The sequence below is a fragment of the Stegostoma tigrinum genome, chromosome 39, assembly GCF_030684315.1.
Source record: "Stegostoma tigrinum isolate sSteTig4 chromosome 39, sSteTig4.hap1, whole genome shotgun sequence".
NCBI classification, from domain to species: Eukaryota; Metazoa; Chordata; class Chondrichthyes; order Orectolobiformes; family Stegostomatidae; genus Stegostoma; species Stegostoma tigrinum.
Genome location: NC_081392.1, coordinates 13,152,357 through 13,179,094, shown reverse-complemented (window position 1 = coordinate 13,179,094; position 26,738 = coordinate 13,152,357). Strand labels below are relative to the sequence as shown.

The 26,738-nt window shown below is 45.4% G+C and overlaps 2 protein-coding genes across 5 annotated transcripts in view; one reads left to right on the top strand and one right to left on the bottom strand.

Moving 5' to 3' along the window:
* The window catches only part of LOC125447744 (meiosis initiator protein-like), a 182,120-nt gene that overhangs the window by 2,969 nt on the left and 152,413 nt on the right, over positions 1–26,738 (top strand). The gene's annotated exons all lie outside the window — the stretch shown is intronic.
* Positions 1–26,738, bottom strand: part of eml2 (EMAP like 2) — a 123,447-nt gene that overhangs the window by 50,446 nt on the left and 46,263 nt on the right. For 3 of the 4 annotated variants that reach the window (XR_009443036.1, XM_048522412.2, XM_048522413.2), the window contains exon 4: positions 5,596–5,624. Coding sequence is in view for 3 of the 4 variants with exons in the window: in XM_048522412.2 (XP_048378369.1) it covers positions 5,596–5,624 (29 nt within the window). In the remaining variant the exon portion in view is untranslated. Of the gene's footprint in view, positions 1–5,595; positions 5,625–11,290; positions 11,446–26,738 lie in introns of those variants that run through there. The other variant, XM_048522414.2, reaches the window with a different exon arrangement.

Sequence of the window (26,738 nt, the reverse complement as noted above, 5' to 3'; positions counted from 1 at the left end):
TTAAGCGATGCTGCATCAAAAATCATGGGTCCCTTTCTCCTTAACTGCACTGTGGGTCTACAGAGTGTTTCAAAAAGGCAGCTCACCACCACCCTCAAGGGCAATAAATACTGGCCTATTTAAAAGTACCCTCATCCCACAAAGCAAATTTAACAAAACACCCCAAATTCTTATCCTGTTTCAAATCACTCCATGGCCTTTCCTTCCTAAACTCTGTAAAGTCCTCCAGTCCAACAACTGATCCCTGGTCTGTTGCACATCTGATTTAAACACTTCATGGGTGGTTCTCCCTCCAGCTGCCTGGCCCCCAATCTCTGGCATTCTTGTCCTACATTTTTCCACCTCAATTATCTCTTTTCAGACACCCGCCAAAAACTTCGGCTGCACTTTTGGGTACCTATTATCAGATCTTTGACTCAAATCTCTTTTATAGCATTTAGGTAAAGTACTAAGAGAGAATTGCATAATGCCTAAGGCGCTTTTAATCTGCAGTTAACAGGCTCATGTTCAGACTACAGAGAAAAAAAAAGTCATGGTTTTTTACTCAGAGGCAGTGAGCAAGTGTCACTTGGTTATGAGTGAGAGGTTTGGGCAACTTACTATTAGGTCAACTGGAAGAAGAATGGCATCTTTGGTGTTAGAGATCTGTTTGCAATATCAGCTGACCAGGTAAAACACCCACAACCAGGTTCTGACAAGATGCTGTATACCGAGCTTGAAAGGTCACATCTAGAGTTTCACTTCACTAGGTCAGTCACACAGTTCATACAGGGCCTCCAGGACAATAAAGGCTGTTCACTACAAGAGCACAAAAGCCTGCACCACAGGATGACCCAAACATAGACATGATGGTCTGAAAATCCAACCTCAGCTTGCAAGCTGGAACCCCAAGACATTGGGAAAAACTACTTGAACAGAAACTCCTCCATTGGGTCTGACTGTTGAATTCTCATTTGAGGAGAAGAAAGTTAAGTGTATTCAGGATGAGGGTATACACCAGAAAGACAACATCTTTATCCATCCTTCCAAAAGGAATATCACATACAGGGTATGCAATCAGATATGCAAACCAAGGTCCGGTCCAATGTCGCATGAAACAATGTTAGCTTGGATTGTAACTGTTCACTTAGGCTGGACCCTCATCTGACAAGAGAACTCTTGTTGGTACTGTTACACCCCATTTGGGAAGTTTGCTGCTATAAGCCCCACTCTTCCTTGGTTTGTCACCGAAACTGAAAGATTTAATCAACGCACACAAAGCCCCTAATTGCCCTGTTTGATGGAAGCAGTGTTGTCCGTTAAAACAACATGTGTAGAAATAGGACACACAGACACCCAGACAGTCCGACCTCCGCAAGTCCTGGTTCAAGCCTCACCAATCATGGAGATGTGTCATAACATATCTGGGCAGGTTGATTTTAGTAAAGTTGAAATGATCCTACTAGATCTAGTTTACATCTGACTTTACAGAAAGCAAGTCAACTTCAAAAAGCATTTCATTGACTGGAAAGCTCTTTGGGAGGCCTTGTGACCTACTGTATGAACAAGAAGCTCTGGGTTCAGGTCTCAACTGATGGGCATAGAAGAGGTTAGAGAAAACAAGGTTTAGAGCTAGATGAACACAGCAGGCCAAGCAGCATCAGAGGAGCAGGAAAGCTGTCTAGGCCCAAAATGTCAGCTTTCCTGCCCCTCTGATGCTGCTTATCCTGCTGTGTTCATCCAGTTCTACACCTTGTTATCTCAGATTCTCCAGCATCTATAGTTCCTACTATCTCCGACATAGAAGGGGTGTTTATTTGCAACACAGCCAAACCATTTGGTTATCAAGCTGTACTGGTAAAGCAGGCTGTAAGAGTGGGAGAGTCTCCCAATCAGCCATGCCTGATGTGGCATGGCCTCTCCTTAAGCTACAGCATCAATACCCTGTTCCAGAGAAAACAAGCTATGGGAACAGATAAAAGCACTCTACCACCGCACCACCGCCACCCCACCCCTCCGCCCTCCCGCCCCCGCCGTCTTGTTTGCCACCAGGCATTGGAAGAAAGCAACACATGAAAAGGATCAAGTGTACTTTGGAATGTTCAAGTTTGCTAAACAAAAGGCAACTTGGTTGAATGTTAACATTCCAGTGTATAATGCATTTCAGAAACATTTGTGCAGAGAATTAGGGGCTCAGATACAGAGTCAATTCTCATCTTTTGCATTTGGCTGTCCAGTTTAACATGCAGGTCTGATGTAGAAATGATGGGACCTGGATGGAAATTGCTTTTGGTGGTTACTGCAATTCACTTTGCTGTTACAGAGAGCACTCCATTCAAAGCCAACACTGTTCCATTATGATCAAAAGCCAAAGTTAAAAATCAGTGAAGCAAAAGCAGAGCAGGAATTTATGCTTAAAACAGCATATAGCCAGTGTCCTAAAGAGACATATTTATACAGCTAATATGTTTACTAATAAATGTATTAACAACATTTGCATTTAATTTTTAATTTCAAGCCATTTAGATAGGGAGAAGTCAAGACATCTAATTTTTCTTTGTTGAGTTTATCGACTGGCTTAGTCTTACTCCTCTCATCTCATGGATATTTCCAAAAAGAAAAAAAAAAGTTGTTCAGAGAAATTAGAGACACCTTTGAGCAGATGGGACTTGAACCAGAGCCTCCTGGCTCAGATGTAGGGACATTACTACTGTACCACTAGAGCAACCCCCCCCCCCCCCCCCACTTTATCTCATATCCAGTGTTCAAGCTCACTTTGTTTTAATTAACCTTTTCTCCCCCCGCTAAAAATCAACCTGCTCAGAGATGTTATTATTAATCACCTCTGAAACAGTTGGGAGTGGATGCTGGGCCTCCCAATCCAGGGGTAGGAATACAGCCACTGCACCACAAGCGAATGTGCTCAGAAAGATAATTAATGCCAAACTACCTTAAATGACAGTCAGTCAATATCTGGTCAAAGTTTAAATAAAACCAAGCATCAAATCATTTTATTTTGCAAGAGAGATCTTATGTTAAGTCCACCATAGAAGCAATTTTGATTTCAATGTTTGTCTTTCCAGAGGCAGCAATCTGTGGTTGGGGAATTAATGATGAGAGTGTTTCACTGCCATGTTTAAAACAAAAATCAATGAGGGAATGTGCCTTTGCCAGAGGGAGGGGCAGAGACAATCAATTCAAGATTGATCCGTTCCACTGGGTTTCAGACTTCCTATCAAAGTGACGTGCAATAATCAACAGCTCATTTAGTAGAACATTCACAAATTGCAGCTGAATAGGTTCCGGCTTATAGATGTCAAATGCCTCATTTATAAAATGGCTCTGGGTGAGAGTTTGCTCGCTGAGCTGGAAGGTTAGTTTTCAGACATTTCATCACCATTCTGGGTAACGTCATCAGTGAGCCTCCAGTGTTATGTCCCGCTTTCTATTTATCTGTTTATGTTTCCTTGGGTTGGTGATGTCATTTCCTGTTCTTTTTCTCAGGGGATGGTAGATGGGCTCCAAATCAATGTGTTTGTTGATGGAGTTCCAGTTGGAATGCCATCCTTCCAGGAATTCTCGTGCGTGTCTCTGTTTGGCTTGTCCTAGGATGGATGTGTTGTCCCAATCAAAGTGGTGTCCTTCCTCATCTGTATGTAAGGATACTAGTGATAGTGGGTCATGTCGTTTTATGGCTAGTTGATGTTCGTGTATCCTGGTGGCTAGCTTTCTGCCTGTTTGTCACAGTTCTTGCAAGGTATTTTGTAAATGACTTTCATCATCAATAATAATGAACGTCATTTACAAAATACCTTGCAAGAACTGTGACAAACACTACATTGGACAAACGGGCAGAAAGCTAGCCACCAGGATACACGAACATCAACTAGCCACAAAAAGACATGACCCACTATCACTAGTATCCTTACATACAGATGAGGAAGGACACCACTTTGATTGGGACAACACATCCATCCTAGGACAAGCCAAACAGAGACACGCACGAGAATTCCTGGAAGGATGGCATTCCAACTGGAACTCCATCAACAAACACATTGATTTGGAGCCCATCTACCATCCTCTGAGAAAAAGAACAGGAAATGACATCACCAACCCAAGGAAACCTAAACAGATAAATAGAAAGCGGGACATAACACCTGCGCCTCACCGGAGGCTCACTGATGTTACCTAGAATGGTGACGAAATGTCTGAAAACTAACCTTCCAGCTCAGCGAGCAAACTCACATCCAGAACCTCAACCTGAGCTACAAATCTTCTCAAAGAGCCATTTTATAGAGAGTTTTGAGAACGGTCTTTGGGCCCATTACAGTCCATGCTAGCAATTTGGAAAAGCTATTCAATTAGTCCCACATCCACAAAGCCTTATCTACTACAGATGCTCTTGAGAAAATAAAACAGCTATGCAATTAAATCTGCTTTCACAGAAGGGAACAGATTTCACTAGTTCAGGAGTCTAGGACAAGGCAGAGATTTGGAGACAGCTGTACTGCACGGAAACTGATGGTTCGGACCAACTTGTCCGAGTCAGCAAGATATCCTAATTAATCTAGTCCCATTTGCCAGCATTTGGCCCATATCCCCCTAACTCTTCCTATCCAAGTACCCATCCAGTTGCCTTTTAAAAATTTTGTAACTTTACCAGCCTCCACCATTTCCTCTGGCAGCTCATTCCTTACACATACCACTGTGTGTGAAAAAGCTGCCCCTCAAGCTCCCTTTTAAGTTTTCCACTCTCACTTTTAAACCTATGTCCTCTTGTTTTGGGCTCCCCCACCCAGGGAAAATGCCTTAGCAATTCACCCTATTCATATGCCTCATGATTTTAAAAACCTCTATAAAAGGTCACCAGTCAGCCTCCAACACTCCAGGAAAAATAGCCCCAGCCTATTCAGCCTCTCCCTGTAGCTTAGGCCCTCCAAACCTGGCATCACCCTTGTCATATAACAAGATTTAGAGATGGATGAACACAGCCAGCCAAGCAGCATCAGAGGAGTAGGAAAGCTGACATTTCAGGTCTAAACCCTTCTTCAGAAAATCATCCCTGTAAATAGTTTCTGAACCCTTTCTAATTTCACAACATCCTTCCGATAGCAGGGAACACTTCTACACAAAAAGGGTAGTAGGAGTTTGTAACTCCCTTCTACCAATGGATTCAACATTAATTGCTAAATTTTAAAATCAGATGTTAGAGCTTTTTTTTAAAAGAATAAAACAGAAAAAGGGTATTAAAAAAGGTAATAGAGACACAGATTATTCCATTGGCTGGTAGTGCAGGCTTGATGGGCTGAATGGCCTACGCCTGGTCCTATGCTTTAGAGGTGCACTTCAGTCCTTTCAGGGAGCCAACACGAACTCTGATCCCAAACACCTCCTGCATTGTAAGTTACTCAGAGATAGTGACTTGTTGCTTTTTAAAGGAGTTGATCATGGTTATATTTTCAGGCTGTTGTTGTACTCTGATCTGGATGACTGGATACAGAATATAATAATTTCTGATCACCTTTATAACCAGTTCTCATCCTATGAGAAGACTATCTTTAATACATTGCCTCTGTACATTCAGATGGTGACTAAAGATGTAAAATTAACACTCACCGGCACTGAAAATGGAGTCTTTATGTTTGCTGCAAAAAAAGAAAGACAATTAAAGACATTTCTAGCTCAGAATAAAAAACCAAACTAATCTGCATCTTGTCTCAATAAAGTACAATCAATTCCTTTGATCTGACTAATTGCTGCAGGAAATTCTAAAACCCTTCATACCATCCATTTCTCCCAACTACAGTTCAAACCTCAAAAGGTGATCAAAGTTATGATCTGACCTCCCTCGGTCTTTAAGGAGGGGAAGTGCCATTTCCTAGAATCCCTTCAGTGTGGAAACAGGCCATTTGCTCTTTGGAGCCCATACCGACCCTCTGAACAGCATCCCACACAGACCCAGCCCCTACCCTATCCCTATAGCCCTGCATTTCCCGTGGCTAACCCACTGAGCTGCCTGGACACTGGGTATTTTAGCATGGTCAATACACCTAGCCAGCACATCTTCAGACTGCGGGAGGAAACCAGAGTACCAGGAAGAAGCCCACGCAGACACTAGATAGGATCTTTAGTGGCAGTTATAGTGATCCTGCTACTTTTTACTTCTCTACTTCAACAAACAGAACCTTAACTGACAAAAACAAAGATAACAAAGTGTGAAGCTGGATGAACACACCAGGACAAGCAGCATCTCAGGAGCACAAAAGCTGACATTTCGGGCCGAGGCCCTTCATCAGAGAGGGGGATGGGGAGAGGGAACTGGAATAAATAGGGATACCAGTTCCCTCTCCGATGAAGGGTCTAGGCCCAAAACGTCAGCTTTTGTGCTCCTGAGATCCTGCTTGGCCTGCTGTGTTCATCCAGCCCCACACTTCGTTATCTTGGATTCTCCAGCATCTGCAGTTCCCATTATCTCTGACAAAAACAGAAGTTGCTGGAAAAGCTCAACAGGTCTGGCAGCATCTGGCGCAGGGTGGCTCAGTGATTAGCTCTACTGCCTTAAAAGCAGCTAGGACCCAAGTTCAGTGCCAGCTTTGGGCAACTGTGTAGAGTTTGCACATTCTCTCCATTTGTGCGTGGGTTCCCTCCAGGTGCTCTGGTTTCCTCCCACAGTCAAAAGATGTGCAGGTTAGGGTGGATTGGCCATGCTAAATTGCCCATAATGTGCGTAGGTTTGTTTGATTAGCCATGGGAAATGCAGGGTTACAGGGATATGGTAGCAGGGTGGGGGAGTCTGGGTGAAATGTTATCCAGACAATCAGTGTGGACTTGTTGCACCAAACGGCCTGTTTCCCCACTGTAGTGATTCATTCTAATGTGAAAACGCCACACAAACAAAAAAAAGTCACCCAAGGGCAGGATTGAACCCGGGTCCCTGGTGCTATGAGGAAGTAGAGTGAACCACTGAGCCACTGTGCTACCCATTTGTCCAATTACTCATGTGACTGCCGTTCCTCATCCTTGGAATCAATCTTGTACATCTTGTGCTCAAAATGCAAGCAGACAAATATGTTATTATTCAGTCAATCTATTTCTCACGATAAATGGCTCCCAATCCACCCACAGATGCTCGTTTGTTAAAAATGAAAAAGGGGAAATAAATGTGATTTTTGGGGTGCCCTTTTTAAGAAATCAGTCAGTCAGTCAGTGATTAAAACCTCGAATAGCCTGCAGGCATCAATTCTCCGTAATGCAGTAATTACCAATGTACACAGCCTGACTGACGGGCAACTTTGTTTGCTCAACTAAAGGCTTCAGTGTTCAGAAACATTTTAAAAGAGAGAGAGAAAATAACGGCATCATAATAGCAGCTTCCAAAATGTAATTTAAACAAAAACATTTGCTGCCCAAGAAAGCAGAAGGATGGTTAATGAATATTTTTGAGGGAAAAAAGAGTTTTGTTAGGCAAGAGCTACAGAACTAAAAAGAGTGTTGATGGAACAAAGTTACAGATCAGTCAAGAATCTAATTGAGCAACGAATTGGGTGGAGGAGCCAAGTGCCTGCATGAATGCTTACAAGTTAATATCCACGTATGAATTTGGATAAGTAAGTCAGGAAATTATAACAACCACTTATGTTGCTCTTCAGCTGCAGCTCAGCGGACAGCAGTCTTGCCCGAGTCATTATGGGTCTGGGCTCCACTCCCACTCCAGCAAGCGAGGACAACAACAAGGCGGCTGCTAGTCCCAGAGCAGTATGGAGGGAGTGCCACACTATTGGAGGCACCATCTCTCACTGAGGTCTTAAAGGGGCATGTGGAAAGAAGATCCCACCGCACCATTTTGAAGGGGAGTTCTCCCTGGTGAGATGGCTAATACACATCTCAACCCAGATCATGCAAAGTTAAAAGAAGATTTGGTCATTAAGCCATTGCAATTTGTGGGAGCTTACTGTGCACAACTTGGCTACCACATTTTGTACGCTACAAGAGTGGCCACAAAAATATTTTGTGAGCTGTAAAGCCCAGTGAGGTGACCAGGGGACATGAAAAGTGCTCCAAAAAACAAAAATGCAGGAGTTTTTTCTTTGACTGCCAAGTCCTATAATTCAAGGTGGGGAGGCGATGGTCCAGTGGTGGTAAACACTGGACTGTTAATCCAGAGAGGCAGGGATTCTGTGAGCATATCATTGCAGATGGTGGAATTTGAATTCAAAACAAATCTGGAATTAAGGGTCTAATGATGACCGTGAATCCATTGCCAATTGCTGGAAAAACACATCTGGTTCACTAATGTCCTTTAGGGAAGCAAACTGCCATCCTTACCTGGTCTGGCCTACATGTGACTCCAGGCCCACAGCAATGTGGTTGACTTTGAACTGCCCTCTGGGCAATTAGGGATGGGCAATAAATGTAGCCAGTGATGCCCACACCTCATGAATAAAAACAAAATTTGCCCATTTCTTCCACAGCTGGAGGCTGCACCAACTGCTGACAGTTTTCCCAGCATCCCCCCCACAGATGGGTACTAAGAGAGATCCTTCTTCCTGGAGTTATCTTAGGGTCACATGCATCCCAGCAATTTTCAAAAAGATGCCTAAGATACTGTGCCGACAAACTTAGCTGGTCCAGTAGCATTGACATCTATGATGTCGTACCAGGCAACAAACAGAAGTAGATTTTGGTAGGATGACGATTTTGGCATTAAATTGTGTCAGAGTTTTAACCAAAAACCTAACATAACTATTCTGTTCCATTATTAGTATCAATATCCTCGGCCCTCAAATCTGAAAAGGTTCCCTCTCATTACCACAATTTACAGCAATAGCTCACGTTTGCCTTGTGATTAAACTCTCAAACATGCATTAAAGAAACAAAATTAAATGCTAGAAAGAGATGCAATGATGTTAGGGCAGATGGTCAACAGCTTGGTCATAGAACTGGTTTTGAAGGAGCATTTAAAAGGGCAGAAAGTACTTAGAGAAATCCTAGACCATAGACCCCATCCGATTGAAATCTCAGGCGCCAAAGATGGAACAATTAAACTCGGGCATCGTTCCAAGAGGCCAGAATTAGAGGAGCACAAATTTCAAAAGGATTGTGGGCCTTTTTAACTTTTAAATTTACTTGTGGGATGCGGGTGTTTCTGGCTGGTGTTGCCAATCCCTAGTTACTCCTTCAGAAGTAGTGAGCTGCCTTCTTGAATTGCTGTAGGTTGACCCACAATGCCACTTGGAAGGGAATTCCAGGATTTTGACCCAGCAACTGTGAATGAACAGCAATATTTCCAGGTCAGGACAGTGAGGGGCTTGGAGGAGAACGTGAAAGCAGTGGTGTTCCTATGTATCTGCTGCCCTTGTCTTTCAGGATGGTAGAGGTCATGGGTTTGGAAGGTGCTGTCTAAGGAGCTTGAGTAAATTTCTTGTAGATGGTGCACACTGCTGCTACTGAAAGCTACAGCGGATGTTTGTGGACGTGGTACCAATCAAGCGGGTGTCAAGTTTCTTGAGTGTTGTTGGAGCCGCGCCCATCCAAGAGAGTGGGGGGTATTCCATTACATTCCTGACTTGTGCCCTGTCAATGGTGGGCAGGCTTTGGGGAGTCAGGAAGTAGTTGCTCACTATAGTATTCCTAGCCTCTGACCTGCTCTTGTAGAGACTGTGTTCATGTGGTGAATCCAGTTGAGTTTCTGGTCAATGGTAACACCCAGGATTTTGTTAGTGGGGGATTCCGAGATGGCAACGTCATTGAATGTCAAGGGGCAGTGATTAGATACTGTCTAATTGGAGAGAGTCACTGACTCTGGAGGATATTAGGGAGAAAGGAAATGGTGATGCCAAGGTGCAATTTGAAAGAGCGAATGAGAATTTTGAAAAACAAGACACATTGTACAATCAAGAGCCAATGCAGGTCAGTGAAGTGAGGACACAAAAGGGGAATGGAAACTGGTGCAAGTTAGGTTACAACCAAACAAAAATGAGAAACATTGTCACATTTTTGGGTGTGTCATTTTAAAATAATACGTTCATGGCATATGAGTATCATGTGCAAGGGCAACTCTCAATGCCACCTTCGAGCCACTTAAGTCCTTGGGGTGTGAGGACACGCACAATGCTGTTAGGTAAAGAGTTCCAGGATTTCGACCCAGTGACACTGAAGGAACAATATATTTCTGAGTTGGCACGGTGGCTCAGTGGTTAGCAATGCTGCCTCACAGCACCAGGGAGACAGGTTTAAATCCAGCCTTGGGCAACTGTGTGTTGAGTTTGCACGTTCTCCAAATCTTTGGATTATGAAAGGAAACCCCCAAAGATGTGTAGGTTAAACGTATTGACTATACTAACTTGCCCATGGTGTCCAGGGATGTGCAGGCTAGGTGGGGGTAGCCACAGGAAATGCAGGGTTACAGGGATGGGGTGGTGGACTGGGATGGAGGGTCAGTGCTGACTCAACAGCTGAATGGTCTCTCTTCACACCATAGAGATTCTGAGTCAGGGTGATACATGGTTCAGAGGGGAAACCTTCGGATGGTGGTGAAAGGGACCTGAAGGGCAACTTTTTAAAATGCTGAGGGTGGTGCATTTATGGAATGAACTGCCAGAGGAAGTAGTAGAGACAGGCACATTTAAAAAAGGCATCTGAACAGGTATGTGAATAGGAAGGGTTTAAGAGGGATATGGGCCCAATGAGAGTCGATGAATATAGGATACCTTGTCAGCATAGACAAGTTGGACTGAAGGATCTATTTCCATGTTGTATAGCTCTATGATTTTGTTTCTTACATATGCTACAGTAGATTAGAATTTTGAAAAGCAATTTGAGAACCAAAATTGGTCAACCAGCTATTGGAGGCTAACTGGAAGAGAGCAAATTTACATTCGGAACATAGAAGTTTAAAAAAAAGCTGTTGGTTGTGCCTCTACAAGCTTGTTATTAAAAGATTACTTGTGAGAAACTAAACAACATTAAAATGCTATAAAAGTAACTCTCAACAGTGGGTCTATCTTACCCAGAGCTGCATTGTGCAAAACAAACAAAATTGGAATAGAAGAAGAACAAGAAAATGCCAAGAATGTATCCTGGCAACAGAAAATAAAGCAGCCTTTTCACTACCTTAAAAAGACAGACCCCTTTAGAGAGGAATATAACATTTTACAAGTCAAAATGAACAAACAAATTACTGGAAGCAGCAGCTTAAAAATAGACAAGCAAAGTTAAACACAGTTGCACAGCAACTGCGGTCAGCCACTTCCTGTAGCCTTTAAACTACGTTTTACAAAGTTGGAAAAGCAAACACAGTAAAGACACCTACTTTGAAGCAGCGTTACTCATCTTTCTAGGTGGATTACAGTTGGATCAAAATCTTGAATACAAGCTACAAACTCTAACACTTGAGGGACAACTTCAGTCTTTACTTCCCAACAGTCGAGTGGTTACAGCGAGCTGACTCAATCAGCTTGTAAAGGCAGCTCAGGCCAATCAGATGCCACTTCTTAATGGATGAGTGCCAACTGGCTTTCCAGCATCACCTGATAGCAGTGAAACCACAAGCACAAGATGAGTGCCAGGAGGTAACAGAAAATAATCATAAAGTGTTTCAATACGATTTGATTTCGAAATTGACTATTTAACTCTAAAACATAAAAAAGATTAGTTTCCCATTGCCCTCCCCATTAACCTTTTGGACTGGGGTTAGCACTGCTGCCTCACAGCACCAGGGACCCTGATTTGATTCCACACTCAAGCGACTGTCTGTGTGGAGTTTGCACATTTCCCCATATCTGTGTGGGTTTCCTCTGGGTGCTCGGATTTCCTCCCATAGTCCAAAAATGTCATTAATTGGACTGGCCATGCTAAATTGCCCTGTAGTGTCCAGGGATGTGCAGGCTAGGTGAGTTAGCCATGGGAAATGCAGGGATCGGGTAGGGGACTGGGTCTGGTGTGGAATGCCCTTCAGAGAGCCTGCTCTCACTCCGTAGGGATTCTGCAATTATGCCGGCTCTTTGATGAGACTCCTCAGTTGATCATCATTCTCCTCATTGTCATCTGTGAGCACCACAAATTTTTCTTCTTTAGCTATGGATCCAGTTCTGATTTGAATACCATATTTAACCAGCTCCTGCCACCCTCTCAGGTGTATCCTAGGACTTAATCCTTACTCCATTAGAAGAAATGTTTCCTCATGTTGTAGCTTTGAATTCTGCTTTCACATCACAGAATGTCTGAGAACTCAGGTTCCAAAATAGGACTTCTTTAAAGTTTGGACATGCTAATGCACATTTTGAGAACATAACACGTTGCTACAGTTAAGCCGAGTAACTGGCCTCTGATCACATATATCTCTCCATTTTCTCAGTTCAGTTTTTATCTCACATTCTCTTGTTTCTTCAAATTCCTGTTATTATTCCTTTCTCTTCCTTTCACAGTCTGTAATTCGGAGTCTTCTGCTGCTCAGGTGCACCGTCCTTGTCTCAAGAGGATTACCCTCTTGCCACTGGCTCAAGTCCCATACAGGAGACCTGAGCCCTAAATCTAAGCTGACACTCACTACTGAGGGAGTAATTCACTGCTGGAGGTGCAGTTTTTCAGAGGAGATATTAAACCAAGGCTCTGTCTGCTCACTCAGTTAAGTTTAAAAGTTCTTATCAGGTACTATGTCAAGGAAACGAGAAGAAAATGGAGGTGATGGTCTAGCAGTATTATCAGTAGACTATTAATCCAGAAATTCAGCTAAAGTTCGGGGGATCTGAGTGCAAATCCCGCTATGGCATTTAAAATCGTTTTTAAAAAGTATCTGGAATTGAGAGTCTAAAGATGACCATGAAGCCACTGTCAATTGTCAGGAAATGCCCACCAGGTTCTCTAATGTCCTTTAGGGAAAAAAAATCTGCCAACCTTACCTGGTCTGGTCAGCCTCCAGACCCACAGCAATGTGGGTGGGTGTAAAATGCAATAAATGGCCTGCCTGTGATGCCAACATCCCAAGAATGAATTTTTTAAAAAGCAGGAGAGTACTCCTAGGTTAAAGGCCAACAGAGCACAACAAAAAAAAAGAGGAGGGAGAAGATTAAATATGAGGGTAAACTAGACAGTAATATAAACAGAAACTATAAGAGTTCCTTTAGATATATAAAGGCAAAAGTGGACATTGGACCACTGGAAAATGACACTGGAGAGACAGTAGTGGGGAACAAGGAAATGGCTGAGGAACTGAATAATTACTTCAAGTCAGTCTTCAAAGTGGAAGGCACAAGTAATATACCCAAAATTCAAGAGTCAGGGGCAGAGCTGAATATGACGGCCATCACCAAGGAAAAGATGCTAGTAAAACTGACTGGCCTGAAGATGGATAAATTACCTGGACCAGACGGACCACACCACAGAGTTCTAAAGAAAATAATTGAAGAGATAGTGGAAGCATTAGTGGTGATCTTTCAGGAATCGCTAGAGTCAGGGAGGGTCCTAGAGGACTGGAAAATTGTTAACATGACAGGGAGTAAGGCAAAAGAAGGAAAATTACAGGCTGATTAGCCTATCCTCAGTTGTAGGTAAGATTTAAGTCCATTGTGAAGGATGAGATTTCTGAATATTTGGAAGTGTGTAGTAAAATCGGGCAAAGTCAGCAGCTTCGTCAAGGGGAGATCATGCCTAACAAGTCTGCTGGAATTCTTTGAGAATGTAATAAGCAGGGTAGACCAGGGAGAGCCAGTGGATGTTATCTACCTGGACTTCAAGTAGACCTTTGACAAGGTGCCGCATAGGAGGCTGCTGAGTAAGACAAGGGCCCCTGATGTTAGAGGCAACATGCTAGCATGGATAGAAGGTTGGTCGTCTGGCAGACAGCCAGAGTGGGGATAAAAGGGTCTTTCTTAGGATGGTAGCCAGTGACAAGTCGTGTTCCACAAGGATAAGTGTTGGGACCACAACTTATCACTTTATACATTAATGATCTAGATGAAGGAACTGTGGGCATTCTGGCTAAACTTGATGATACAAAGATAGGTGGAGGGACAGGTAGCATTGAGGAGGCAGGGAGGCTGTAAAAGGATTTGGACAGGTTCGGAGAATGGACAAAGAAGTGGCAGATAGAGTACTGTGTGGACAAGTGTGAGGTCATGCACTTTGGTAAGAAGAATAAAAGCATGGACTATTTTCTAAATGGTGAGAAAATTCAGAATCTGAAGTGCAAAGAGACTTGGGAGTTCTAGTCCAAGAATCTCTCAAGGTAGACTTGCAGGTTGAGTCAATAGTCAGGAAGGCAAATGCAATGTTGGCATTTATTTTGAGAAGGCTTGAATATAAAAGCAGGATGTACTACTGAGGCTTTATAAGGCCTTGGTTGGGCCACATTTGGAGTATTGTATGCAGTTTTGGGCCCATATGTCAGGAGGGATGTACTGGCCCTGGAATGGGTTCAGAGGAGGTTCAGGAGAATGTTCCCAGGAATAGAAAGCTGAACAATGAGGAACGTTTGAGGATTCTGGGACTATATCATTGGAGTTTAGAAGAATGAGGGGGATTCTAATTCAAACTTACAGAATACCGAATGGCCTGGACGGAGTGGATGTTAGGAAGATGTTTCCATTGGTAGGAAAGACTAGGACCCAGGGGCACAGCCTTAGATTAAAGGGAAGACCTTTTAGAACAGAGATAAGGAGAAACTTCTTTAGCCAGACTGGTGAATCTAGTGGTGAATTCACTGTTACAGAAGGCTGTGGAGGCCAGGTCATTGAGTACATTTAAGAATGAGATAGATAGGTTCTTGATTATCAAGGGTTACGGGGAGAAAGCAGGAGAATGATGTTGAGGAATTTATCTGCCATGATTGAATGGGAGAGCAGACTTGATGGGCCGAATAGCCTAATTTCTGCTCCTACGTCTTGTGGTCTTAATATTTAACCTCAAGGTGGATTGTTTAATAGGCTTAGTTCCAAATGCCAAATTAGGTAGCAGAAGCTTTTCAAAGATTGGCATGGGCTTTATTGTAAATGTATAGTTTATCACAAACTCCAATTTCCACCTTTCTCATTTAGAAGCCAATTCCTCACTGGGGAAGAAACCAGTGTGATTTTTTTAATACAAAGAATCCCAACACCCAAATTTACAAAATTGCTGTGCTAACAAATTACGAACTCTACCCACCAGGATCTGCACAGTAATGACAAAAAAAACCTAGAAGATGCAGGTGAATTATGGGAAGGGACTACATCAAAATGGGGTTGGTGGGTATAGTGATTGGAACCAGGTGGATTTTGTTGACTACAAGATTCTTGATTGGGGTTGTTAACCTGGGCCAATCAGGAGGACCTGGTTGACCAATATTAACAGGGGGTTTAGACTCCCTACAGTTAAGGGGGCTAACTTCAAGCTGGCTAGCTACAGCCAGTGTACTGTGCATGCATTAATAAAGAATATGACTTGGTGATGGGATTCCAGCTTCTGTGCAGTTATTTCAGTGGGAGAGATAATGTATGCCAGTCACCATGCTGTCCACCTATCCCAAAAGGGAAAAACCCAGTAGTTTTTTTATATCCAGAAGTGCTTTTACAAATAACAACTTTTCTCACCATCACCAAATCACTTATTTTTTTAACATCTATTATCTAGCATCAGTAAATCACCACCTATATTCTCTACTTGATTAACTTGTATACAAGGCCTATTAAGGTCAATGCAAACTAACAAAGAGCTGGATTCAGAGATAGGGGAAAGAATGAGCAGACTAAATCAAAATGAAGATGGGAGGGGTGATAAAACACTCCACCCCAGTAGGGCCCACTTCTCTCTCTATAGGCACTGGGAGAACTGGTGACACCACATGCTCCCTCTCCAATACCACCTGGGCACAAACATAGCCACAGAAGAGAAGTGGACAGTTACCATTCAGGCCACCTTCCACAGCCCACTGCCTGGCCAACACCCAGCTCTTGATATCTTCAAAATCAATCCAGTCAAACATCTTATTACGTAATAAGTGAAAACCCAACAAACTGCAGATGTTATAAATCAGAAACAAAAACAGAAATTGCTGGAAAAGCTCAGCAGGTCTGGCAGTATCTGTGAAGGAAAGAAAAAAAACACAAAGTTAAAATTTGGGGTTCAATGATCCTTCTTAAGAGCCTTTTGCAATTGACAGGGACAGAGTAGAAGAAAATTGAGGCTATATAAAGCCTCTCAAGTGCAATGTTGTGTCCAGTCCTGGGACCATTCTTTGGGAAAAGGTCAGAAAGGCTTCAGAGTGAACACAGAAAAGACTGAGGAACTTCAGTGATATGGATAGATTAGGGAAGCTGGGGCAGTTCTTCTTGGAGAAGAGCAGTTTGAGGGGATTTGATATAGGTGAGAACCAAGAGGAAGCAATGAGGAATTAGGAGTCAAGACTGGTAGCTAATATAAAGTGACATGCCAAAGTCTTCAACAACCCCGCTCTACAAGAAGCAGGGGAGCTGATTAGAGGTAGAAAGGGGACTGTGATATGAGGCAGGGAGCATTGCCAACATGATAAATGAAAACTTGACATCTACCTTTATTAGGAAGCTGATAATGCCCAGGTCATAGTTATAAAAGGAGGAAGCTCTTATAGGGTCATATGGCACAGAAACAGGCCCTTCAGTCCAACCAGTCTATGCTGACCATCATCCCAAACTAAACTAGTCCCAGCTCTGAGGAAGAGTCTTCAGACCTGAAATGTTAACTGTTTTTTCCCCATCACAGATGCTGCCAGACCTGCTGAGCTTTCCAGTAACTTCTGTTTTTGTTCCTGATTTATAGCATCCACCGTTCTTTCAGTTTTCCTTCAGGCCCAGAAGTGGGGACACTACCCTTGCACAACAAGATACCTCAAAATACATCTCCTTTTCCCCCTTCTTATTCAGAAACGCTCTTACGCTCAACTGAATCTTTTAATCCTCCCATCACCAAATCACCTGTGTCTTTTTTAAAATCTATTAACAATCACTTGTAAATCTCCATTGTTTTCTAGTTAATAGGCTTTGCATATAACGTAAGGGCAAACAAAAACAGCATCTAAATCTAAAGTTTACTTAGCATCACTTGCTCTCACTCAACTCTGAAGCAGTTCTCATTAATTACCCTGCACTTTTAACCATGTATTTACTAAACCACACCCTTGTCTCCATCTCCAACTGTTCTGTGTTGAACCACACCCAGTACCTCAGCTGCAATGCAGAAATAGATTGTTACTGGTGGAAAAGAAACGCCCTTTACATTTTGCCTCAGTTGTGTTGACTCCTCAGTGTCTATTTACAATACATCGGGTTGAGCAATATTGTTCATGACATGAAAGGACAGTTTGAAATAATCTGTTTGAAATTCAAATTAGCAACAGCTCACGAGCCAGTTCTAATGAAAATACAGCAACAAGTGCTGCATTGGATATGCAACAGACGATTGCCTCAGATCATGATTTACTAAAATACATTCAATAGTTTCGGGGAGATGGGTATGGGTCAGACAAAAACTTCCATCCTTCTATGGTTCTTTTCCATGCCTAGTGATACAGTAACAGACAAAAGAACATGCTAATGAATAATTTGTTATTGCTGGAAGGAAGTCATCAGCCTGTTCTCAGAAGCAGTAGTGAAGTTGGGGAAGACATTCTGAATTAAATACGGTCATCCTTTCCCTTCGTACTGTCTGCCATTGGTATATCTGACAGTTTACAGGTTGATTGTCACTTTTCACACTTTCCTTTGGTCATAGGACCTGCAGCAGGACTTCAGCCAGAGACAGCTACACTACTCACTGTGCTAGAAAAACTGGGCAAAGAGTACACTGTTGAAAGAAAGGAACATTGCCAGAGAGCTGGAATCTAAACTGATACAACAGCCCAGTTTCTAAAGTCACACATCAGTTGGTACAAGAATCTATTCAGAGAGAAGGAATCTGAGAGTCCAGTGTCATTTACCAAGTTAAGTTCATCCTGAGCCACTTGGTAAAGGATGAAATCTAACACTTATAATTCTCCTGAGGATAGGCTTATTGTCAGAATTCAGCATCACACATGCCCACTTCACAACTAAAACCACCAAGTTCCTGCAGTGTCTCTATGTACGTTATTTTAATTAAATCAATCAAGCTAAATTAAACAATACGAAAAGGGCAGAAGCCCTTTAAAAGGGCACTGTAAAACAAATCTAAAAATCAAAAGAAACACTAATGCAGGAGCCTGGAACATTTTCCTAGTGACATAACCATTGTGAGACACTCGATAACAGCAGTCTCTCTTCATAAGTGGAAGACAGTAAGGACTGTAGATGCTGGAAACCAGAGTCAATAAATGTGGAGCTTTAAATGACATGGTTAAGATACAGATGTGAAGGGGATTGTTTAAGTAGGTGTCCACAGCACTCACTTACTTCCTGTGACATTGTGGTAGTGTCCCTACCCCTGGACTGGGAGGCTTGGGTTCAAGTCCCACCTGCTCCATAGGTGTGTAATAACATCTCTGAACAGATGTATTAGGAAAAATAGGTTAAGTAAAAGTAAAAGGGCCTCTTGTTGTACAGTGGTACTATTCCTACCCCAGGCCAGAGAGGCCCAAGTTCAAGTTCCAGCTACCCCAAAGTTGCCCAATGCCATCTCTGAACAGCTTTCTCAGTAAAATAGGTTGAGTTAAAAAACAAAATACCCAGAGAAGTTATAAAGAGGCAAATAATCTGGAACGGGACAAACAGGTCAGACTGCATCAGAGGAACAGGAAAGTTAACATTTTAAGCCAAAACATCGACTGTCCTGAGGTCCAGTCCAGGGGTAGGGACACTACCCCTGTCACAGGAAGTGCGTGCGTGCTCTGGGCACACACTTAAACAATCCGTTTCACATGTGTATCTTATCCATGTCATTAAAGTGGCTGTACTATAGCAGGCTGACGAGAAGGGGCTAGTGGTGCAGTGGTAGCATCGCTGCTTCTCGGCTAAAAGGCCCAAATTTCAACTCCTCCTTGTTCCAGAAATGTATTGCAACTTACCCGAACAGATTGGTTAAGAATATTGAGCATGCAGGTGAGTTGACATAATGGCCAAGGAAGCAGTTCAGCCCGTCAAAAGGAAGGCTAAGAAAGGAGGGAGGGGAATAATGCACTAAGGCCCAGTGGTGCCCAACCCTCTCTAAAAGCTTCAAGATGTGAGTGTCATTAGCAAGACAAGCATCTATTTCCCTTCAACTGAGTCGGTTGCTAAACCCTTTCAGAGGACAATTAAAAGTCAAACCCATTGATGTGTATATGAAGCTTAAATGTAGCATGCGGACAGCAGATTTTCTGCCATAAAATGCATTAGAAAATCAGATTTCTTTTTAAAAAGAAACAAACAATTTGACATTTTCTGGCCACCGTCACTGGAACAAGATTTTTATTCCAAACTTATTTGTTGAATTTGAAATTCTACTAGTTGCCAATGGTGAAATTTGAACCTATGCACCCAGAGCATTAGTCTGGGCCTCCAGATTACTAGTGCAGTGTCATTGCCGTTAAACCATCACAACCCCTATAGCACAGAAGCAGACACTGGAACTGGCACAGGTAGTGCATTGTATAAAAGGGTTGGAGTCTGTTAGGAAAACACTCAGGGTGAGTAACTCCCCTCCAGACTCTCCAAAAACCTGTCCACCATCTACAAGGCCCAAGTCAGGAATGTGATGGAATACTCCCTACTTGCCTGGATCGGTGCAGCTCCAACACTCAAAAGGCTCAACATCATCCATGGCAAAGCAGCCCCCGCTTGATTGGCACGACATCCACAAGCATCCACTCCCTCCACCACCAACACTCAGGACCAGTGTGTACCATCTACAAGGTGCCAGGCAGCAAAGATCCTCAGACAGCACCTTCCAAGCTCACGTAGAAGGACAAAGACACAGATACGTGGGAATACCAATGCCTTCAAACCCCTCACCATCCTGGCTTGGAAATATATCGCTGTTCCTTCAATGTCACTGAGTCAAAATCCTGGGAATTCCCTCCCTAAAGGCATTGTGTGTCAACCCACAGCACACGGACTGCAGTAGTTCAGGAAGGCAGCTCACCGCCACCTTCAAGGGACAACTAGGGATAGGCAATAAATGCTGGCACAGTCCACAAAGCCCACATTCCACAAATGAATAAAAAGAAATACAAGAAATGTTAGATAAGAAGATGTAGAGCTGGATGAACACAGCAGGCCAAGCAGCATCAGAGGAGCAGGAAGGCACACCTCCTGTGTTCATCCAGCTCTGCACCTGTTATCTCAGATTCTCCAGCATCTGCAGTTCCTACTATCCAAGGAACGTTAGGAAAGGTTCATAATACATGCTATAATCCACTATACAAGATGACTGGCTTTGGTTTAGGTCCAGTTTGTTCTCACACCAGTGTCCAGTCCTGCTTGCTTGTGTGTCTTCAAACCTCATCGGTTAATCATCTCAGCAGCCTACCATTTTCAAAACCTCCAAGTGAGTGCATCCTGTGAACATCTTCAGGAGGAATCGATTGTGGGTTATTTGCCATGCTGAATGTGACGCCAGGGACAGGAGCACGCTGTTTTATTTCATGTGGTTGCAAGTATGCTTTCTTCTCTACTGACATAGAGCCTCCCAAAGGAAGTTAACTAACACTCAAAGTATCAGGCTGGCAACAATAGCGACGGGTAATTGCAAAGCAATTGTCTAAGTAAGCACTTCGGATGAAAGAGTATCCTTGAAAGTATTTGTAAGAACCACAATACAGGTTGGTACGAAAGAATGCCCTCCTGGCTATTTTCATACTCCCTGCTGAATACCAACAGCTTCTCTGTCACAGTATCAGCCGTTTCTTAAACAAGATGGGCTTCCTAGCCAAATGGGGCATGCTAAAAACAGTATGGCACTAGTTTTTCCTCAATAAAACCCGAAAGAACTGCAGATGTTGTAAATCAGAAATTGCTGGAAATGCTCAGCAGGTCTGGCAGCATCTGTGGAGAGAAATCAGAGTTAATGTTTTTAAGTGGTGCTGCAGTTTTCCTCATTACTGGTACAGCCACCATTTGTCGTACTGATTGCCTCACTGAGTTATTGCAGAAGGCTGTTCACAGTCAAGCATACCTGGGTGTGGAGTCACATGTGGGCCAGACCAGGTAAAGATAGCAGAGTTAATTACGTGATAATAAAATGTGAGGCTGGATGAACACAGCAGGCCAAGCAGCATCTCAGGAGCACAAAAGCTGACGTTTCGGGCCTAGACCCTTCATCAGAGAGGGGGATGGGGAGAGGGAACTGGAATAAATAGGGAGAGAGGGGGAGGTGGACCGAAGGTGGAGAGTAAAGAAGATAGGTGGAGAGAGTATAGGTGGGGAGGTAGGGAGGGGATAGGTCAGTCCAGGGAAGACGGACAGGTCAAGGAGGTGGGATGAGGTTAGTAGGTAGATGGGGGTGCGGCTTGGGGTGGGAGGAAGGGATGGGTGAGAGGAAGAACCGGTTAGGGAGGCAGAGACTGGTTGGACTGGTTTTGGGATGCAGTGGGTGGGAGGGGGGGGAAGAGCTGGGCTGGTTGTGTGGTGCAGTGGGGGGAGGGGTCGAACTGGGCTGGTTTAGGGATGCAGTGGGGGAAGGGGAGATTTTGAAACTGGTGAAGTCCACATTGATACCATATGGCTGCAGGGTTCCCAGGCGGAATATGAGTTGCTGTTCCTGCAACCTTCGGGTGGCATCATTGTGGCAGTGCAGGAGGCCCATGATGGACATGTCATCTAGAGAATGGGAGGGGGAGTGGAAATGGTTTGCGACTGGGAGGTGCAGTTGTTTGTTGCGAACCGAGCGGAGGTGTTCTGCAAAGCGGTCCCCAAGCCTCCGCTTGGTTTCCCCAATGTAGAGGAAGCCGCACCGGGTAGAGTGGATGCAGTATACCACATTGGCAGATGTGCAGGTGAACCTCTGCTTAATGTGGAATGTCATCTTGGGGCCTGGGATAGGGGTGAGGGAGGTGGTGTGGGGACAAGTGTAGCATTTCCTGCGGTTGCAGGGGAAGGTGCCGGGTGTGGTGGGGTTGGAGGGCAGTGTGGAGCGAACAAGGGAGTCACGGAGAGAGTGGTCTCTCCGGAAAGCAGACAGGGGTGGGGATGGAAAAATGTCTTGGGTGGTGGGGTCGGATTGTAAATGGCGGAAGTGTCGGAGGATGATGCGTTGTATCCGGAGGTTGGTAGGGTGGTGTGTGAGAACGAGGGGGATCCTCTTAGGGCGGTTGTGGCGGGGGCGGGGTGTGAGGGATGTGTTGCGGGAAATACGGGAGACGCGGTCAAGGGCGTTCTCGATCACTGTGGGGGGAAAGTTGCGGTCCTTAAAGAACTTGGACATCTGGGATGTGCGGGAGTGGAATGCCTCATACTGGGAGCAGATGCGGCGGAGGCGGAGGAATTGGGAATAAATGGAATTTTTGCAGGAGGGTGGGTGGGAGGAAGTGTATTCTAGGTAGCTGTGGGAGTCGGTGGGCTTGAAATGGACATCAGTTACAAGCTGGTTGCCTGAGATGGCGACTGAGAGGTCCAGGAAGGTGAGGGATGTGCTGGAGATGGCCCAGGTGAACTGAAGGTTGGGGTGGAAGGTGTTGGTGAAGTGGATGAACTGCTCGAGCTCCTCTGGGGTGCAAGAGGCGGCGCCGATACAGTCATCAATGTACCGGAGGAAGAGGTGGGGTTTGGGGCCTGTGTAGGTGCGGAAGAGGGACTATTCCACGTAACCTACAATGAGGCAGGCATAGCTGGGGCCCATGCGGGTGCCCATGGCCACCCCCTTAGTCTGTAGGAAGTGGGAGGAGTCAAAAGAGAAGTTGTTGAGTGTGAGGACGAGTTCAGCTAGGCAGATGAGTGTGTCGGTGGAGGGGGACTGGTCGGGCCTACGGGACAGGAAGAAGCGGAGTGCCTTGAGGCCATCTCCATGCGGAATGCAGGTGTACAGGGACTGGACGTCCATGGTGAATATGAGGTGTTGGGGGCCAGGGAATTGGAAGTCCTGGAGGAGGTGGAGGGCATGGGTGGTGTCACGGACGTAGGTGGGGAGTTCCTGGACCAAAGGGGAGAAAATGGAGTCCAGATAGGTGGAGATGAGTTCGGTGGGGCAGGAGCAGGCTGAGACGATGGGTCGACCAGGGCAGGCAGGTTTGTGGATTTTGGGAAGGAGATAGAAACGGGCCGTGCGGGGTTGGGGAACAATGAGGTTGGAGGCTGTGGGTGGGAGGTCCACTGAGGTGATGAGGTCGTGAATGGTGTTGGAGATGATGGTATGGTGCTCGGGTGTGGGGTCATGATCGAGGAGGCGGTAGGAGGTGGTGGTGGTGTCGGAGAGTTGGCGTCTGGCCTCGGCGATGTCTGACCTATCCCCTCCCTACCTATACTCTCTCCACCTATCTTCTTTTCTCTCCATCTTCGGTCCGCCTACCCCTCTCTCCCTATTTATTTCCAGTTCCCTCTCCCCATCCCCCTCTCTGATGAAGGGTCTAGGCCCGAAACGTCAGCTTTTGTGCTCCTGAGATGCTGCTTGGCCTGCTGTGTTCATCCGGCCTCTTCCTGTCCCGTAGGCCCGACCAGTCCCCCTCCACCAACACTCTCATCTGCCTAGCTGAACTCGTCCTCACACTCAACAACTTCTCTTTTGACTCCTCCCACTTCCTACAGACTAAGGGGGTGGCCATGGGCACCCGCATGGGCCCCAGCTATGCCTGCCTCATTGTAGGTTACGTGGAACAGTCCCTCGTCCGCACCTACACAGGCCCCAAACCCCACCTCTTCCTCCGGTACATTGATGACTGTATCGGCGCCGCCTCTTGCTCCCCAGAGGAGCTCGAGCAGTTCATCCACTTCACCAGCACCTTCCACCCCAACCTTCAGTTCACTTGGGCCATCTCCAGCACATCCCTCACCTTCCTGGACCTCTCAGTCTCCATCTCAGGCAACCAGCTTGTAACTGATGTCCATTTCAAGCCTACCGACTCCCACAGCTACCTAGAATACACCTCCTCCCACCCACCCTCCTGCAAAAATTCCATCCCCTATTCCCAATTCCTCCGCCGCATCTGCTCCCAGTATGAGGCATTCCACTCCCGCACATCCCAGATGTCCAAGTTCTTTAAGGACCGCAACTTTCTCCCCACAGTGATCGAGAACGCCCTTGACCGCGTCTCCCGTATTTCCCGCAACACATCCCTCACACCCCGCCCCCGCCACAACCGCCCTAAGAGGATCCCCCTCGTTCTCACACACCACCCTACCAACCTCCGGATACAACGCATCATCCTCCGACACTTCCGCCATTTACAATCCGACCCCACCACCCAAGACATTTTTCCATCCCCACCCCTGTCTGCTTTCCGGAGAGACCACTCTCTCCGTGACTCCCTTGTTCGCTCCACACTGCCCTCCAACCCCACCACACCCGGCACCTTCCCCTGCAACCGCAGGAAATGCTACACTTGTCCCCACACCTCCTCCCTCACCCCTATCCCAGGCCCCAAGATGACATTCCACATTAAGCAGAGGTTCACCTGCACATCTGCCAATGTGGTATACTGCATCCACTCTACCCGGTGCGGCTTCCTCTACATTGGGGAACCCAAGCGGAGGCTTGGGGACCGCTTTGCAGAACACCTCTGCTCGGTTCGCAACAAACAACTGCACCTCCCAGTCGCAAACCATTTCCACTCCCCCTCCCATTCTCTAGATGACATGTCCATCATGGGCCTCCTGCACTGCCACAATGATGCCACCCGAAGGTTGCAGGAACAGCAACTCATATTCCGCCTGGGAACCCTGCAGCCATATGGTATCAATGTGGACTTCACCAGTTTCAAAATCTCCCCTTCCCCTACTGCATCCCTAAACCAGCCCAGTTCGTCCCCTCCCCCCACTGCACCACACAACCAGCCCAGCTCTTCCCCCCCACCCACTGCGTCCCAAAACCAGTCCAACCAGTCTCTGCCTCCCTAACCGGTTCTTCCTCTCACCCATCCCTTCCTCCCACCCCAAGCCGCACCCCCATCTACCTACTAACCTCATCCCACCTCCTTGACCTGTCCGTCTTCCCTGGACTGACCTATCCCCTCCCTACCTCCCCAACTATACTCTCTCCACCTATCTTCTTTACTCTCCATCTTCGGTCCGCCTCCCCCTCTCTCCCTATTTATTCCAGTTCCCTCTCCCCATCCCCCTCTCTGATGAAGGGTCTAGGCCCGAAATGTCAGCTTTTGTGCTCCTGAGATGCTGCTTGGCCTGCTGTGTTCATCCAGCCTCACATTTTATTATCTTGGAATTCTCCAGCATCTGCAGTTCCCATTATCTCTGATAGAGTTAATTACGTGACTGTTTTTGACCTGTGCAAACTCAACAGACTCATGTATTGCCAACCTCTGACTCTGTTTCCTTCCCCAATGGGTGTGAATGAACCAGACACTAATCATCATTAAAACTGAACGAATTACAAATGCTGTAAATCAGAAGCAAAAAAAAAAACAGAAATTGCTGGAAAATTTCTGAGGAACGGAGTCGGATGATAACATGGCCTACATGTGACTCCAGACCTGTAGCAATGTGGTTGACTCTTTAATTGCCCAGAGGACAGTTAGAGATGGATAATAAATGCTGGCCTAGCCAGTGATGTCTTCATTCTGTGAATAAATTTTTTTAAAAGAAAGTACTAGAGAATATCTGATCTGCAGCCCAGTGGCTCAGTGGTTGACACTGCTGCCTCACAGCACCAGGGACCCGGGTTTGATTCCGCCGTCTGGTGACTGTCTGTGTGGAGTTTGCACATTATCCTCGTGTCTGTGCAGGTTTCCTCTGGGAGCTCTGATTTCCTCCCACAGTGGAAAGGTGTGCAGGTTGGGGTGGACTGGCCATGCTAAGTTGCCAGTAGTATCTGGGGATGCCTAGATGAGGTGGATTAGGCACGGAGGTTCAGGGTTACAAGGATAGGGGAGGGGTTGAGTCTGGTGGGATGCTCTTTGTAGAGAGGGCATTGACTTGATAGGCTGAATGGTCTGTTTCCACACTGTAGGGATTCTATGCAACATTGAGATGGTGCCCCATAGCAAAGGGGAAAGAAATGCAAATAGGGTAGTGTAGAAAAGATACAGATGATGAGTAAGCATTAATAGCAGAAAATAGTCAGCTCAGCTGACAGCAAATCATGCAAACATGACACTCAGGGGTGGGAAGTGTGCGCAGATAAAACGGAGGAAAGTGTTCATGCTCTGAAGTGGTTGAACGCAATGCTGAGTCCTGAAGGCAGTGGAATGTGTAAGTGGAAATGAGGTGCTGTTCCTCCAGCTTGGTTAGAGCACTGTCAGTAGCATTCGCAAGACAGTGCATTGAAACAACAAGCGATTAGAAGGTTTTGGGGGGGAGGTGGGGAAGGGTCACACTCGCCATCAGAGCAGAGGTGTTCTGCAAAATGATCAGCCACTCTATATTTGGTCTCACCAGCATAGAGGAGACAAGTAAAACGTTGCTTCACCCAGTGCCTTAGACTGTCAGGAAGGAGGAAGTAAAGGGATTGCATGATTGCACGGGAATGTGCCACAGAGGGAAGCAGAGAAGTTAGAAATGACGGAGAGGTGTACCTGGGGTAAGATCATTTAGACATAGGAGCAGAAATACTCCATTCAGCCTATTGTGTCTTATCTGGATTCAATAAGATCATGACTGATCTAATAATCCTCACGGATGTCACAGAAGGTCTGATCCCTGTGGAAAGCCAACAAGGAGGTGACAGAGGGGTGGGGGATGTATTTGCAGGTGACA